At 35.9% G+C, this 14754-nt stretch overlaps 3 protein-coding genes across 6 annotated transcripts; 1 reads left to right on the top strand and 2 right to left on the bottom strand.

Annotated features, from left to right (window-relative positions):
• Nucleotides 1–777: 777 nt before the first annotated feature.
• Nucleotides 778–3512, bottom strand: LOC106443068 (mitochondrial inner membrane protease subunit 1-like). 3 transcript variants are annotated; one of them, XR_007329157.1, is made up of 5 exons: nt 3186–3383; nt 2910–3105; nt 2607–2831; nt 2356–2512; nt 778–2266 (listed from the first exon to the last, which is right to left on the bottom strand). XR_007329157.1 is itself a non-coding variant. In XM_048769472.1 (5 exons), exons 2-5 carry the CDS (start codon nt 3036–3038, stop codon nt 2231–2233), a joined length of 474 nt encoding a protein of 157 aa, XP_048625429.1. In that variant the 5' UTR covers nt 3039–3105; nt 3186–3388; the 3' UTR covers nt 778–2230. The 3 variants fall into 3 exon arrangements, 2 of the variants coding, with proteins under 2 accessions (XP_048625429.1, XP_048625435.1); XM_048769472.1 differs by having other exon boundaries at nt 2356–2439; nt 3186–3388; XM_048769478.1 differs by having other exon boundaries at nt 2356–2439; nt 2910–3512.
• Nucleotides 3513–3959: 447 nt separating this feature from the next.
• On the top strand, nt 3960–4706 carry LOC106430074. Its single transcript, XM_013870853.3, has one exon. It carries the CDS (start codon nt 4020–4022, stop codon nt 4467–4469), a length of 450 nt encoding a protein of 149 aa, XP_013726307.2. The 5' UTR covers nt 3960–4019; the 3' UTR covers nt 4470–4706.
• A 3699-nt stretch (nt 4707–8405) lies between these two features.
• Nucleotides 8406–11438, bottom strand: LOC106430081 (homeobox protein knotted-1-like 4). 2 transcript variants are annotated; one of them, XM_013870864.3, is made up of 6 exons: nt 10540–11438; nt 9836–9956; nt 9477–9661; nt 9153–9284; nt 8864–9000; nt 8406–8700 (listed from the first exon to the last, which is right to left on the bottom strand). In XM_013870864.3, exons 1-6 carry the CDS (start codon nt 11089–11091, stop codon nt 8667–8669), a joined length of 1161 nt encoding a protein of 386 aa, XP_013726318.1. In that variant the 5' UTR covers nt 11092–11438; the 3' UTR covers nt 8406–8666. The 2 variants fall into 2 exon arrangements, with proteins under 2 accessions (XP_013726318.1, XP_013726322.1); XM_013870868.3 differs by having other exon boundaries at nt 8406–8692; nt 10540–11358.
• Between the last annotated feature and the right edge of the window lie 3316 nt (nt 11439–14754).

Here is a 14754-nt window from a genome sequence, read left to right as displayed (position 1 = left end):
ACATGCAAAGATCTCTCAAAAACGATATTCCAATATGGGTCTTCGCTTGTAGCCATCAAACACAAATATTCTATGAAAGGCTAGGTGAGACTTTGAAGAATATAGTTAACATTGGCTTTGGACTTGGTTTTATAAGAGAAATCCAATTCTAAGGTGATGCAAAGAATCTTGGCTGATCGACTAAATGGGAAAGAAGGTTACTCAACACATCTCCTCAACATCTTTCTTTAGCACAACGATGAACATGATGATAAGTTACCTAAACACATAGTCATGTCTTCCTGGTGGATGAGACCATTGGTATTGATATAATATGTCAAACTTAATAACATTAAGATAGTATAATAACTTTTTAAAGTACAAATAGTATTAAACATTACATAACATTACTAAAGTAGGTAGGACGATTGTAACGGGTTAATTCAGACGAATCTAAGAATTAAAAGTCTTAAAATAGTAGTGATCAATAATGCGAGGCACATGGGGTTCATGTTGGGTGAGTTAGGGACAAAACACTTACTTTTGTATGGTCGGGACATACATCGTGTTAAAGCAATAGGCTAGCAACGTCAACCCACCTCGTCCCACACAACTACGACACGTGTGGATGAGCCACACACGTGTCCAGGCTTACCTAGCCTCCGCATAACAATCCAAGAGACTCAAGTATTTTACTGGTGATTCAATGTCTTGACAGTGGATTTAGATTTAGATTTAACATGGTCGTGGTCAGGTCGTGGTCAGGTAGTGGGTCATGTGATTATTGTTTCTTATTACAACCTATCTACTAGTATCATCTCGAGTCACCACTATTTTTTGCTTTACCTTTTAAACATTTCTATGCTGTTTTTTTTTTCTTAGCAAGGAAAGTCTTTTACGCTAGTGGTTACATGATCGCTAGAGTAATTTTGTAATCTTGAGTCATTGATTTAGAGCAAATAAATTGAATTTTGGGTATCTGAGAGAGTATAAAACGTGTTAAAGTCCTCGATTAACGGAAAACTATGTCTGGTATATCATGCAGTATAAAGTATATGCTGTGATAATGTTAAACATAAGAATCTTATGTATTGATGGCTTGACACCAATAACAGACTTTGATGGTTATTTAAACTAAAGCAAATTTGAGAATCTCATTATTAAGAATGAGATGCTTATTTTACTCTGGGATATTTTTCATATCCCTATTATTAAAGTGGAGGAAGCAATGAGGTTGTACTAGTATTCAATATTTTAACATATCATGGTTTCAATAATGATGATATTATGCTGATTTGCCATTATTTTCTTCTCTGCTTCCACACCACTTTGTAGATTTGGTTAATCAATGACCATCCCCACCTAAGAGACATTTGAATATCATGGTATTACTATCATCTATAAACAATTCAGTAATCATATCATATAGTAGATTTTTACCAATATGCTTTGTGATTTTGGTAAAAGGTTCTAATCATATCAATAGTTTACTCATCTGCTTTCTTTTTACAATATGAAGCAACTTTGAATAATCAATTGTGATTTCTAAGTTTATAATTTAATTGGCTAATGGCTATTATCATAACTTAATCACTACACTTTTCTTTGTCTACTAATTTAGTAACATTCAATTATAGTGGTTTTCCATGAAGATATTAGTACTAAAGATTGTATCTAACTGAATACACCACACACCTAAACTCCATAAATGCACTTTTGTCACTGACATTTTATAAGATTAGTGGGAAACTCAATTAACTGGTGTTAAACACATAATCCACGGTTCAGTTGGCAAGAGCAACTAGTTCCCGGTCAGACCTATCCGATCCGATGTGAAACACTCGCTAAAGGACAAGAGTAGTTCAGTTTAATTAGGTTATGCAAACGCTTATAAAAAACCGGTCTGTCTTTCTTCCAGGTTGGCTTCACATCTCAAACGGATCAACACATCTAAAACTTTGTTCAAGCAACAATTATCATCCCAAAAGGCACCACATTTTTTCCAAATCCAACATAAATCTTAACACTAGATATAGCTTCATGTATACTCCCAACTTCAGATCCATGGCTTCCTCTAATATTGCCAACAAGGAAACAGGGCAAAAAAAATGCTTATCCCACTTCTGTGATTTTATCAAAATTTAAATGATAACACAAATGAGTATGAACAACAACACAACAAAACCGATGAAGCAATAATCTCTTGACGCATCTTACTCCAAAAGCAGCTGAAACAACTCGAACGTGATCGTCACCTCAATGACCCAAAGCATCGTAGTGGCCAGACCTAGAGAAGCAAACAGAGAATTTTCTAGTTGTGTATTTCATAACAAATATAGAGCTAGAAAAGAAAATTCCGGAGTACAAGAGACTTACCCGCAGAAGAGCTTTTCCTTCGATAAGATCGTAAGGCACAGGTCCAAAATTACGTGAATCAGTTGAAGCATGCACGTTATCTCCCTGAATCCAAACATGACCTTTTTTTTTTTTTTTTTTTTTTTGGTCAATTTTTTTGGTCAAGACCTTTTGGAACCTAAAGCAACACATAAACCCAATATCAGACAAGCCTAGAACTTTGCACATTTTTTCACCAAAAGATGCAAACTTTGAATGTAGAGATTGCTAACCACAACGTTGACTGAGTCATCACCGACCAATGGGTCAGCAAAGAAAGAGAGTCTATGCCCTTCTAAGCCCAAGACACGCTTTGTCACCATCTTCATTGGGTCTGTCGGAGACCGAACCAATACAACGTCACCAAGACCAATTTTACCGAACCGGTGCGACACATGTTCCGCCAAAATGACATCGCCGGTGAGATTAAGCGTCGGAAGCATGCTAGGACCTTGAACCTGAAACCCAATAAAATGAAATTAGAGATTGTGTAAGAAAAATAAACTAAAGAGATGAACTTGCAATGATTTACAGACGTGAGTGGAGGAGATTATATAACGATCGGTGACATGAAGCAAACAGAGAAACTTGGCAACGATTGAGACTTGATCGAATGCTTCTTTCGCCGTTCCACGCCATTGGTTTAGATACCTCAGCCATCTCATTTCTCGAGTGGCGAATCTCTGGCGGAAGAAGCAGGCAAAGGCCGAGGCACAGAACCAAGGAGCGAGTCTACACTAAAAACGACACGAAGTTGATTATTCCACTCTTGAAACGGCGGGAAGTTTTGATTTTGAAGATGTGCACTTAACTGAAACTGGATCGCTAGAGGGGTTTTAGGGTCCGAAATAGTCTCAGCCGAAATTCTTCGGGAAGGAAAAAAATAGAGACAGCAATGGAGGGGTTTATTTGAGAATTTTAATAAAAGAAAGTAAACCTCAGGGTTTAAAACGTAAAGTCTAAGCAACTCAGGGGTTATATTTGTTATTTTGCCAAACACTATATCAATGCATAAAGCTTTGGTCTGAACTTTGAAGGAGGCCACACTCTGCATTTGGTTGTCACTTGTCAGACCACCAATTCCAAAGGTTATCACAAAGTGCAAGTAGCAATACAGGTGTACATGCTTTTCAAAAAGTCCATAAATTTTACCTTTGTTGAATAATTTTAGTATTCGTGTATGTATGTATGCTTGTGAAATACTATTTCTCTAGCTGGATAAAAAGCTTATTTCCATTTTTGCCCAGCGTCTACTGATCCTATGACAAAAATAAAAAAAGTTGTGTGTCAGTGTGTGTTCTTCTGTACATTATATAGTATCAACCTCTTATTGTTTTTAAGTCAAAAAGCAACAAACTCCAGTGAGTCCTAGTGGAAGATAACTTTTTCTTGCAATGAAAACTTTATATATAAATACAATGTAGCATTTTTCTACTATGATCATCGCCAAAATCAGCGGAAAATACTTTACCAAAACAAACACTTTGAAAACGCGAGCTACAGGCCCAAGCCCAAGCCCACTTGTCCACCCACGTCTTTTTTATCTTCTTCCCTAATTTTCTCCTATATATTCTCTCACATTCCTTCTTTTCTGGTTTTTATAACAAAACATTTTCTCTTCTCCTTACAGTTTCAGTTTTTTCGAGATGTACAATGAATGCAGTTCTCCTTCTTCCGCTAGATCAACGAGAAGTACTACCCACAGAATGAGATCTCCGATCTGCTGCCTAGGAGCCAACGCGGTGGTTGAACCTGAAGCGATGATCGGACCGAGAACACCTCGATCTCCTTACGAGTGGCTCAAATCCACGGCGCAGGAGCTCGAGCTCAGAGAACGTTGCCGCCGGGTCAAGACACGCGTCAAGGTTACGTGCCGCAACAACAACTGCGCTCATCACAACCACCACCACCACCAGAGACACCAGAGCCAGAGCTATCCTGTGGATTTCAGCTACGATGCGTTGAGCTACGCCCTCAATTTCGAGGACGATGTACGTGCGGACGAGGACGGTTCTTTCCCTAATTTCACGGCGAGGTTGCCTGCATCTCCGGTTACAAAGCCTAGATCGGCGAGGGTTGATCTGATCTCGTTCTGACCGTTAAGTAGTAGTCCCTTTGTTCGTGTGACGGCGAAATGTGAATGTTCTCCGTTGTGCTTATTTGAGAAATAACGTACGAGTATGACGTCATTATTGTCTATGTAAATGCTCTTTCGCATATTGATAATGTGTGGAAAAAAAAGAATCATTTTCTATATATGTAGCTCTCTCTCATCTTTCTTTGTAAATAAGCATTTACTATTACAATATACAAATCTAATCAATTTCACTTCAGATTTGTAGAATGTTCTTGAAAAGAGAAACAATTTATTTCTTTAGTATGTGTAAAAAATGATCAAACCATGCATCACTGGAGTTGAGTGGGAGGTTCAAAACATTAAAGACTGTACCAGAACCACAAAAGAGGTTATAGTTGTGTCAGCATAAGAAGAAAATAAATTTACATGTTTTGATCAGTGAGACTGTCGCAGCATGCGAGAGCAAAGACAGTGTGTAGTCTTATACTCCGTATTAGTCTCATGAACATACACAAAAGTTTTGTTGTAATTTTTCGGACACAAGAACCTGGTTCGGCTACTCGAACTAGAATAATATAAATTTAATAATTAAAAGAATCAATCTTCACGTTTCGATTAATTATAAATTATTATTTGGAAGTGGTTACCAATATACAGAGATATTGGTAAGGTGGGTACGAGCATAAGCATCTAAAAGCTGGTTGAAGATAGTGGAGGCCAAGTATCATATTATCCTTAACGTTTAAAACTAAGTTTTTTAAAAAGAAAGCGAGAAACGAGTGGAGATAGACTGAAGATAAGAGTGTGAAATGAAGTGAAGTGGGGATGAAAGGAAAAAAGGGAAAAGTACCTAAAACGTTCTTTTCACATGTATTGATGTTTGGGTTGTTATGTAGTGAATCTAGTGATACACCACTTGCCACCACTCGACATGTCTCTTTCTCTATGATGCTTCAAATCTTACTTATTTGTATAGTATTACCCTTTTAAAAATTTAATCATACATTTTTATATTTTTCCCTTACAAGTATTTCTCTACCTAGACTTGATCACCCATGAAAGTCACAACATTCATTGTCAATCATCCTCGCTGAATTTTCAAATTTTAGATATTTGTATTCACATTTATATGGACATATATATATATATATAATATTTGGAATCGAATCTTATATCTGATGTAAAACAATGGTAAAGGCAAAATATCAGTCCGAGTCGAGATAGGAAATTGTGACGTTGAGGTGCACTTTTAATTAAAAAACTAGTACATTAGAGTTACAGACTGCATATTTGTTAGCTGTTACTTGTTACTAAAGGTAACTTTATTTATGTACAGTCTTTGTTGCCCTAATTTGTACGGTAACTTTCAGCTTGTTTTGTGATAAGAGAGATAAACTGCATCGTGACACCAACAACGAACGTATTTGTCAAAAGTTTTATTATATTCGATTTGATTTAAGAGGTCGTGACCTCAACAAAATGTTGCCGTACCAAGATAAGTTCGCCATATATCAAAAGTTTTTTACAGAAACACCAGACGAATCAAACATTTTTATGAACTGTTATTCTGTTATATATTTTTTGTATGATATCAGATCAGAAATTTTCCGCGTACATTGGCTAACTTTAAAACATAAAGAAGCTCATGATAGAGCAAGAAAGAATGTTGTCAGTTTCCTTGTCGTCCTTGTCTCTGTTTTATTCTCTATCACCTAGTTACCCACTAGTACTTTGTTTTATCTGTATCACTTTGTTTTTTTTTCGTGTCACTTTCAGATAGCGAATCTTTCAATTTATTCAGCACTGTAAATTGGAAAAGAAAAAAACATTATTATCTATTTTTTTGTTTGTCAAAAAACATTATTACGTAGGGAGAATTTGATCAATATACAAGACACTAATGGAAATGAAGAATATATCAGTGATTTTGACATAATTAATTCACTAACATTTAGGTAAAGAAAGGTTCGGTTTTGTCCTTTCAGCGTACAGGTTGCCGGTTACTGGTAGAGATGACGTGGTGGTTTAGCATCACATGAGAGATCGAAGACAACGTCACCAATTTATTTACCATATGCAGGAAAAGACAACAGACTTGTCAAATAGAATGAAAAACAAATATACAGTATAGTATGTACCTTCAAATAGAACATAATCCTATAGATATTGCAAATATAATATAGATGTAACACAACATACGTAAATAATGAACCACCGAACTCTGCTGTACCCAAACTCCTACTTAGTAAATCTAAACCCTAGGTAGGATCCTATAAACCCAAATACAATCTATAAATTACATTTGAAATCACATTTACTTGTTCACTAAATAATACATAGTATGAATCTTATATAAAATAGTATATAAATGTATGTTCTATTTGCATTAATTGAGCATCATATGTAAAATAGTATAAAAAGAAATAAGAGCATTTGTTGATGGAAATAACATCTTCGAACTACACATGATCCTAACATTCAAACATAACATCTTCTTACATTGGAACAAAACAAATTTTATATCCCAAGAAAAAAAATACAAAATGACATAGAAGAGAAACAAAACCGATTGTTTAATTTAAAAGAAATAATATAGAAATACGTGAAAAACATAATACTATATATTAAATAGTATAGTAACTTTACATATAAAGTTACGGTACTAAACAAAATATACTATACTATAGTTTTTTTATACCCAATATAGTATAGTCTATGAAGTCATCTTCTTCAATTTCTCCTCTTTTCAGAAGTAATGACACTCATTCGCCAGCTCACTGTCATTATTACTTACTACCATATATTGTTGGCAAGCTATTTTCTTCATCTCTTATTCTTTTTCTGATCAGTTGACCTGCTTCCGATTCATCATCGTTAACCCTCACCACCACTAGATCTGAATAATAGTTAAAATCAACCTGATGCAATCATATTTCCAGTTTTGCTTACAAAAGTAAAACCATAGTAAAAAATCAAAAATATGTTTGCGAGAATCAAAGATTTGAGAGGAGAAAAAAAATTAATGGAAGAAAAGAGAAAACAAAACACAAAACGGTTGCATCGGTGACTTTAAGAAGATATTTTGGCAAATAAGATAGAAAATATGTTGAATATCATGGTCAACTTATTTTTTAGTTAGATGGTGAATTATAATTTTTTTGTTTGTTATACAATGCAATTTCTCTATTATGTATAAGGACAAAAGAGAACAGAAATGACTGTTTCGTCACTGCTACATAACAGATAACACACAGCTGCCTTTTGGCCCAGCTATCGAGAAACACTCAGACTACTGTCATATAGTAATAAGTAGAAGACAAAGACCAATCAAAAAACCACGTCATGCAGTCTTATTCCTCTGTGTCTTTTTGTCTCTTAAAGTTAAAGGAGACTCCCTTCTGCTACTATTGAATTGCCACTATTAGCCCTAGTCTCTCTTAATCTTCATGAAAAAAAAACGAACTGAATTGAAGCAAATCCAAAAATTCATAAGCTAGTTTGATTTACGTGCAACCGATCTGAATAAGTAAAATTTACACTCGTACATATTAATCGAATTTACTGGAGGTAGGGGACTACGTATGAAACGTTCGTGTTCACGCATTTGAACCATAATGGATACTCAGTCCCTTGGGATGTGTCAAGACACAACTGGGCCCATAGTGGATACTAAGCCCAAGATGCTTGAGATGATACCGAAGATAATAGTCAGGCCCAAATGGAAAGTTCATGATAAAGTTTTTACTAATTTCGACAACCGTCAACGGCGGAGAAAGTCTATTTTTCGTTCATTTGCCCGCAACCTTTGCAGCTCCGGAATGTGATCAGGCGTAAAGAGGTTGGTCTTATCATATATATTTTGTACTAGGGTTAGCAAGTGATTCCACTAATTGTCTAATTGTATACTATATACTAATATATTAGTACGTCTAATATTAATCAGTTTGCACAAATGTTAAAAGAGAAACTCCTTGTTATTCACAAGACATGATAATAATGGGGATGGTAGTAACGATCCTATCACAAATTCCATCTTAGCCTCATATTACAAATCATGCTTCTACTTCTTGGTCTTTTGGGGTTTTTGTGCTCCCTAATACAACATATGAAGTCACAAAAATACTTTCTACGCTGGTTTTGTGTAGGAGTTTTATCTTTGCATCTCCAACCTTCTATCAAGCTATTGGATCTTTCCATGCACAGCTACAAACTGACTTCAACGCTCTCTTCCGCTATTTTCACCTGCATTACTTCATAATAAAACAAATCTCCGAAATTCAATGCTCCATGTTTTCTTGAAAATGTAACTAAAATTTTAATCTAACCATGCCTAAACAAGTTCACACTTAACATATAAATTTAAGCTATACACTTTGTCACACTAGCATTATTCGTTTAATCGTATATTTGTACCTTCTGCGTTTGTTCTTTGAGGCGGTGGAAGAAGATGGATTGCTATGCCAATTCCTCTTTCTTTGATTGATGAACCAATTGTTTATCTGTTTGAGCTGCAAACCCGTCTCCTGCACCAACCTCGCCTTATCTTCCTCCTGCCAAAGTCATCTCATTCATTTAAAACTTAGGAGATTAGAAGGCAAATGAAGAATTCACGGATGTAAGCCAAGCTATATAGAACATAACAAGCAACCCTTGAGACGTATCCATGTCAGTGATTGAAGAAGTAACTAGGATAAGGACTCACAGTAGGGTAAGGCCATTTAGAATGAGACTGCCACCAAGCTTTGAGAACCGAGGTGGTGTCTCCTGGTAATTTCCCAGCTCTTCTCTTTCTCAATATCTCCTCTCTTATGTCTACAATTTTCTCCTTATAGCCCTTTTCACAAAAACATGATTTCACATCGTTAGATCAACTATATATAATAGACGTACGTCACTATACAAGCTTTCTTTATATTAATAAAACAAATGATAATAGTAATTGTCAAACAATGGACAATGTAACTTAACAGATGAGACAATTTGTATAAAGACTAACTGAAGAAAAAACTTATATATCATTTGTTACCTGCTTGAGTTCATGTTTGAGTTCTTGTCTAACTCGTTCCATCAAGGATCTCTCACTCTCAGTGGGGACAAGAGGACCAAACCCCAACCCATCTAAGCTTCCATCAAACAAATGAGCATCACTTTCTACTTGCTCATCTTCGTCTTCGGACATTGTTGCTCCTGTGCCTTCACCAGGAGACACTCCTGTCTCACCCAACAAACAACCGTAATCCTTAAGAAATCTATACCATATAACAGAAATGAAATAACAAATAAAATAAGTAGAAAACATATTCTTGTCAATGCTACAATGCAATACATCACAAGAGTTACAATAATAGCGTTAAAAATAAAACGTGAATTTCTGAAAAAACTAACCAGTGAAGCTTTGAAGAGACTGCTCAATCTCCCAACAAGCCATAACAGCTTCCATTGCATGGACACGAACATGTTGTTGTAGTTGTTCTTTAAAAGAGCACAGCAATAGTACATAATGCGACTGCACAAAAGCATGATATATGTATCTTTCAGACAACAGATCAAAACAAATTTAAAAGGACAACAATCATAAGTCTAAAGATATATACATGGGATACACACAGAAAATGACAAACTATATCGTTTATGTCAGATGAATATTATCCATAACTACGACCAATGTATCGTTCAACCAAACTATATACAACTCGAAGTAAAATCATCAGTTGTCAAATTTCAACTGTACAAAACTAAAATCCAAATCTTAAACTGACTAATACTATATCCAACCAGGTCACTGATCTATGTATGTGTGTCGGTGCAAAGTACAAATCTATGAAAGAAAATTTTCCTTTCTTCTCTAATTTATTTATATAAAACACCAACATATCGTCAAATTAAATTTGCAAACCGTGACGAACAGCATATAAGTTATCAATGCTCGCATATCCTATAAACTAAAAAAAGAGAAAACGAAATTATTGATTTTATTTTCCCTAAACCGAAGAAAATAAACCATGTCTGATAAAAAAGCCAGTAATAAAATAGTGGAAATAAAATAAAAATTTTAAGATTTGGTGAGAAGGAATGAGAAGTTAAGTTACCATGAAGTGGTCAAGCTCCTTATCATCACCGGAGATGAGTCCTTGAGAAGCAGCGTCTAACGTTGAGTACTTAGCCACGACGTTCTGCGACTGAGCGAGCTGTGCGTCGATCCTCGGAAGCTGATCCACCGGCGTTGCGATCCTCAGGCACGCCACGTGTGCCGACAACAGCTGCTCGTATAGTGGATGAGAGAGTATCTCCGCCTTGTGTCTCGCATTCTCGCCGATCATCGACTCCTCTCCGCCGGCGACGTTTTCCATGGCGTCACCAGAACCGACGTTATTGTTGTTGGCGCCGCCGCCGCCGCGTTGGAGGAAGGAGGAGGATCGAGAGAGCCACTGGTTAGCGGCGGCGGATGAAGGAGAATCAGAGCTTGTTGCGGCGGCGGAGGCGGGAGTGTGGAGGTTTAGAAAGTTGTTGTCGGAGCGGAGGAGCCAGTTAGGCGGTGTGGATTCGTGGAAATGGTGTTCCTGCTGCTGTGGCGGCGGAGGAAGAGGAGGCTGGTGTTGTTGGTCGGTGAAGTGATTGAAATGATTGTGATGAAACGCCATCGTTTTCTTTTAAAAAAATCTTCTGTTTCAGAGAGGGAAAGATGAAGAAAGGAAAGATGATTTCTCAGCGTTGACGATCTTTCTTGTGTTGAGTGTTATGTTATCTCAATAATGAAAAATAAGGGTTTGGCGTTTGGGTATGTAATACTATGTGTGTGTTTGAATGTTTGAAATGTATTCATGTAGCCATTATTTTAAAATTTATTATATATTCTTTTAGCTACCAATAATTTGATGGTGGTAAAGTGTGGGATTAGGTCTAAAGTAGTAACATAGTAATAAGATTCACTGTGACAACGAAAAGCTCTATCGTTTTAAGAATAAAGATGGTAGGAGTTGACGGCAAAGGTATGATAAGATATTGATACGAATTGCGATAAAAAGGAAAAGTATTGTACCATTTTCTTCCGTGTAGCTTGGCTTAAATCTTTTGTCACTGAGCAAATGATATCTGTCTATTATCGAGGAAAATATTTTGGATTTTCTTTTTCTTTCACTATATACCTGCTTTGCTTTTATCTTAGTACAACTGAATTCATGAAACTCATTTTAACTTCTTTTTTTGTAGCTGCAATTTTTTTTGTACGAAACCTAAACTATTTTGCAGAATATGTTAAGCAACCGAGTTTTATTACCATGTAATCATTTTCAGCAAAAATGATATCGCATTGAAAATGTTTGAACCCTAGTTGCTCACTTTTCAAAGCAAAACCCAACAAGCACACAACGAATATGAATTGGTTAAACTCATTTCACCACCATGAGTAGTTTTTTCTTTGAGAAAATCCATGAGTAACTTTTGAGCTCTGCTTTTTAGCAAAAAAAAAAAAAAAAAAAAACTTTTGAGCTCTGCTTCAGGTTTGTGGAGTAGAAACTTATTATTAAGCTTGGACCGCTGAATTTTATCAGCTTAGATATACTTAATTTAATATCTAGAATTACATCAATATCTTAACATAGGTTTTGAAGTTGACAAAACAAGAAAAAAACATAGGTCTTGCCGAACTAAAACTGAAAATTACTTTTGCAAAGTTTGGACATGTATCTTAGCAAGCTAACTTTAGTGGTTCAACCCCTAATTAATCTGCAAAGAGTTTGGCGCAAAGTAATTAATCTGAAGAAAATATACTTGTTTGTTATAGACCATGAATAGTTGTAATCAGAGATATTGAAAACCGAAAGCAAGGAGGAAGGGGGACCATTACTGACGTCATTAAACTCGGCCAAAAATATAGGTGGTCACGTATCGAGATAGCACTTTTCAGCCAACTGTGGTCCCTAAAAGAAATGGCATGCGATCAGATAAGAGAATCCAACCGTACAATTAAAATTTACATTATTGGTTGTAATAAGAGACCAATCAGTAAAATGAAGTGGGGACCAGTTTCTGAAATTTGACTTAAGCTCGTAGTTGCTGTCTTATCGAAGGTACGACAAATTTAGTCCCATCAGAAAAGCAAATTAAAAATGGAATTTTTAATTTTAGTATGAACTCATGACTTCAGCCAAAATTAGTATACATAAAATAAAAGTTTTCACGTATATTTTTGTTTTTGAACAACGTTTTCACGTATATATATATCAAATAAATCTATATTAAAATGTTCATAAAATGTAACATGGAATTTTAATGTGATACGAAGCACTGAAAACATAAACAAACAAATAGATGAACTTTTTTTTTTGAAAAAAAACAAATAGATGAACTTCAATAACATATATCAGTTACTAATTAGTAAAAAACAAAATGGTTTAAAACGATAACACCCTTACTCTTTGCACGATCTATAGTTATGAAAACATATCTCCGTTGATCAGTATAGAGGCATCTAATTAATATGCTTGAGCACAACACTTGGACTAGTCGTAACCTCTCTACATCCACTACTTTCTCTCTTACATGATTGTGTAAGATATTTTCAGATCATACTACTTTGTTTTTATACCAATCGCTCCGTTTTAATGTAGCATCCGTTCTGTAAGCATATATGTAATAAAAAGTCAAATATATTCGTGAAATTATTTTTGGGAAACTCTATTTAACTGGTACAATAATTGACATTAATATGAAATTAGTTACCAGTGGTCAAATAATTGCTAAAGAAAACTACCAATGATGAGAGTGTGTAGCCATTTGATCGCATCCAAAGATCTGGCATTAATAAATAATTAAATATAGATTTTTGTAAGTTTCTCGCTTGCGTGTAAATATATTGTTAGATTAAAAAAATTGCAAGCTTCTCGTTTTACACGCGAGAGCCGATAAATGCGACGACTAAATTACCACAACAAAGAAAAATATCCAAACAGTGAGGTGCGTGATGATTGTTAATCAAAGAGTAGTACATGCGTCGAGAGAACATCCGGCGTGATCAGGTCTATGTTTCGTGTGGAATCAACTAACACGCGAGTGGACGAAGGGAGTCACATTAACGATCACATTCGTCAATTTCATAACCACTCTTGTCCCCACACGAAGTGCCCTAAGTTTCACGGCTCGACTAATTTGAATAGTAATGACGACTCTCCTCGGGAGTATTGTTTTTTTTTCTTTTTCTTAATTAAATATTAACCTACAAACTATTTTTTTTTTGTAAACAGACCTACAAACTATTTTTTTTTTTTGTCATCTTATATTAATACTCCCTCCGTTTTTTATTATAAGTCATTTTAGAGAAACTTTTTTGTTCCAAATTATATGTCGTTTTCGGTTTTCTATGTAAAATTTATTAATAATTAATGTTGTATGACCAATGGTAATATATCTTATATTTTTCTATTGGTTGAATTGTGGTTAGGTAAATAGTGAATGATGTTTTTGTTTAGAAAATATAAAAAATTAATGGTTTTCTTAATCTACGTGTATAGCTGTAAAACGACTTATATTAAAAAACGGAGGGAGTATTAAACATGATAAAAGTACAAGAACAAAGCCAAAACAGGCCCAAACAAAAGCTAGAAATGTATACATAAGCCCACAAACGAGTAGACTTAAACCCACAAGGATGAGGCCCAAAGAAGCCCAATTAAACCCACCCAGAACTAAAGACACGCACACGAAACGTGTATGACAGAGGAGGAAGTGACGGACACGCGTTGAACCGCAGAGAGACCCCCTCTATGACTTCACCGACCAAAGTTTAACGTCGGAGAACAACCTCGTCTGCACCACATCAACCACCAGAAAACCTGCCGGGAACAGGATTACTAACAACGAGCCCACCATCTCATGTGTTTCAACATCGGAGAGCATCAACGATAGTTCGAGATCTCATCCAATACCTTACGCCACAAACACAGAGAAGAGGCTTCACACACATCAGAACCATCATTCATCGGAGAGCTTCAATCGTCCAACGACGAGATTTCATCCGCTCCATCAAACCACCATTCCAACACACATAACCCTCCCATAGATCGGTAACTAACCCAATTACTTTCGTCTTTAGTCTTAAGCCGGCAAACAGAGCTTTGAAAGCCTCCATCTCCAGAGTCATAAGTCAGCGACGACGGAGCTGCGAAGCTTCCATCTCCCGGAGTCGGAACCAAAAGGAGACCGAGATCCTTCCTTCTCACAAACAAAAAACTAAATAAAATAAAAACTCTAAAGACAACACAAACCCGACCGACGGTGGCTAGGTAGCCAAACCCGCCGGCCGGAGA

The sequence above is a fragment of the Brassica napus genome, chromosome A3, assembly GCF_020379485.1.
Source record: "Brassica napus cultivar Da-Ae chromosome A3, Da-Ae, whole genome shotgun sequence".
Classification (NCBI taxonomy): Eukaryota; Viridiplantae; Streptophyta; class Magnoliopsida; order Brassicales; family Brassicaceae; genus Brassica; species Brassica napus.
The sequence above is the reverse complement of the archived record's forward strand: the minus strand, read 5'-3'. Positions and strand labels throughout refer to the sequence as shown.

Coding starts and splice junctions, on each gene's coding strand:
- LOC106430074 (XM_013870853.3), top strand. CDS start 4,020: ATGTACAATGAATGCAGTTCTCCTTCTTCCGCTAGATCAACGAGAAGT.
- LOC106443068 (XM_048769478.1), bottom strand. CDS start 3,038: ATGAGATGGCTGAGGTATCTAAACCAATGGCGTGGAACGGCGAAAGAA. Junction 2,440..2,606: donor ATGACTCAGTCAACGTTGTG/GTTAGCAATCTC, acceptor GTTTGGATTCAG/GGAGATAACGTGCATGCTTC. Junction 2,267..2,355: donor AAGGAAAAGCTCTTCTGCGG/GTAAGTCTCTTG, acceptor TTGCTTCTCTAG/GTCTGGCCACTACGATGCTT.
- LOC106430081 (XM_013870864.3), bottom strand. CDS start 11,091: ATGGCGTTTCATCACAATCATTTCAATCACTTCACCGACCAACAACAC. Junction 9,957..10,539: donor AGGAGCTTGACCACTTCATG/GTAACTTAACTT, acceptor GCTTTTGTGCAG/TCGCATTATGTACTATTGCT. Junction 8,701..8,863: donor TCAAAGAACAAACGCAGAAG/GTACAAATATAC, acceptor TTTATTATGAAG/TAATGCAGGTGAAAATAGCG.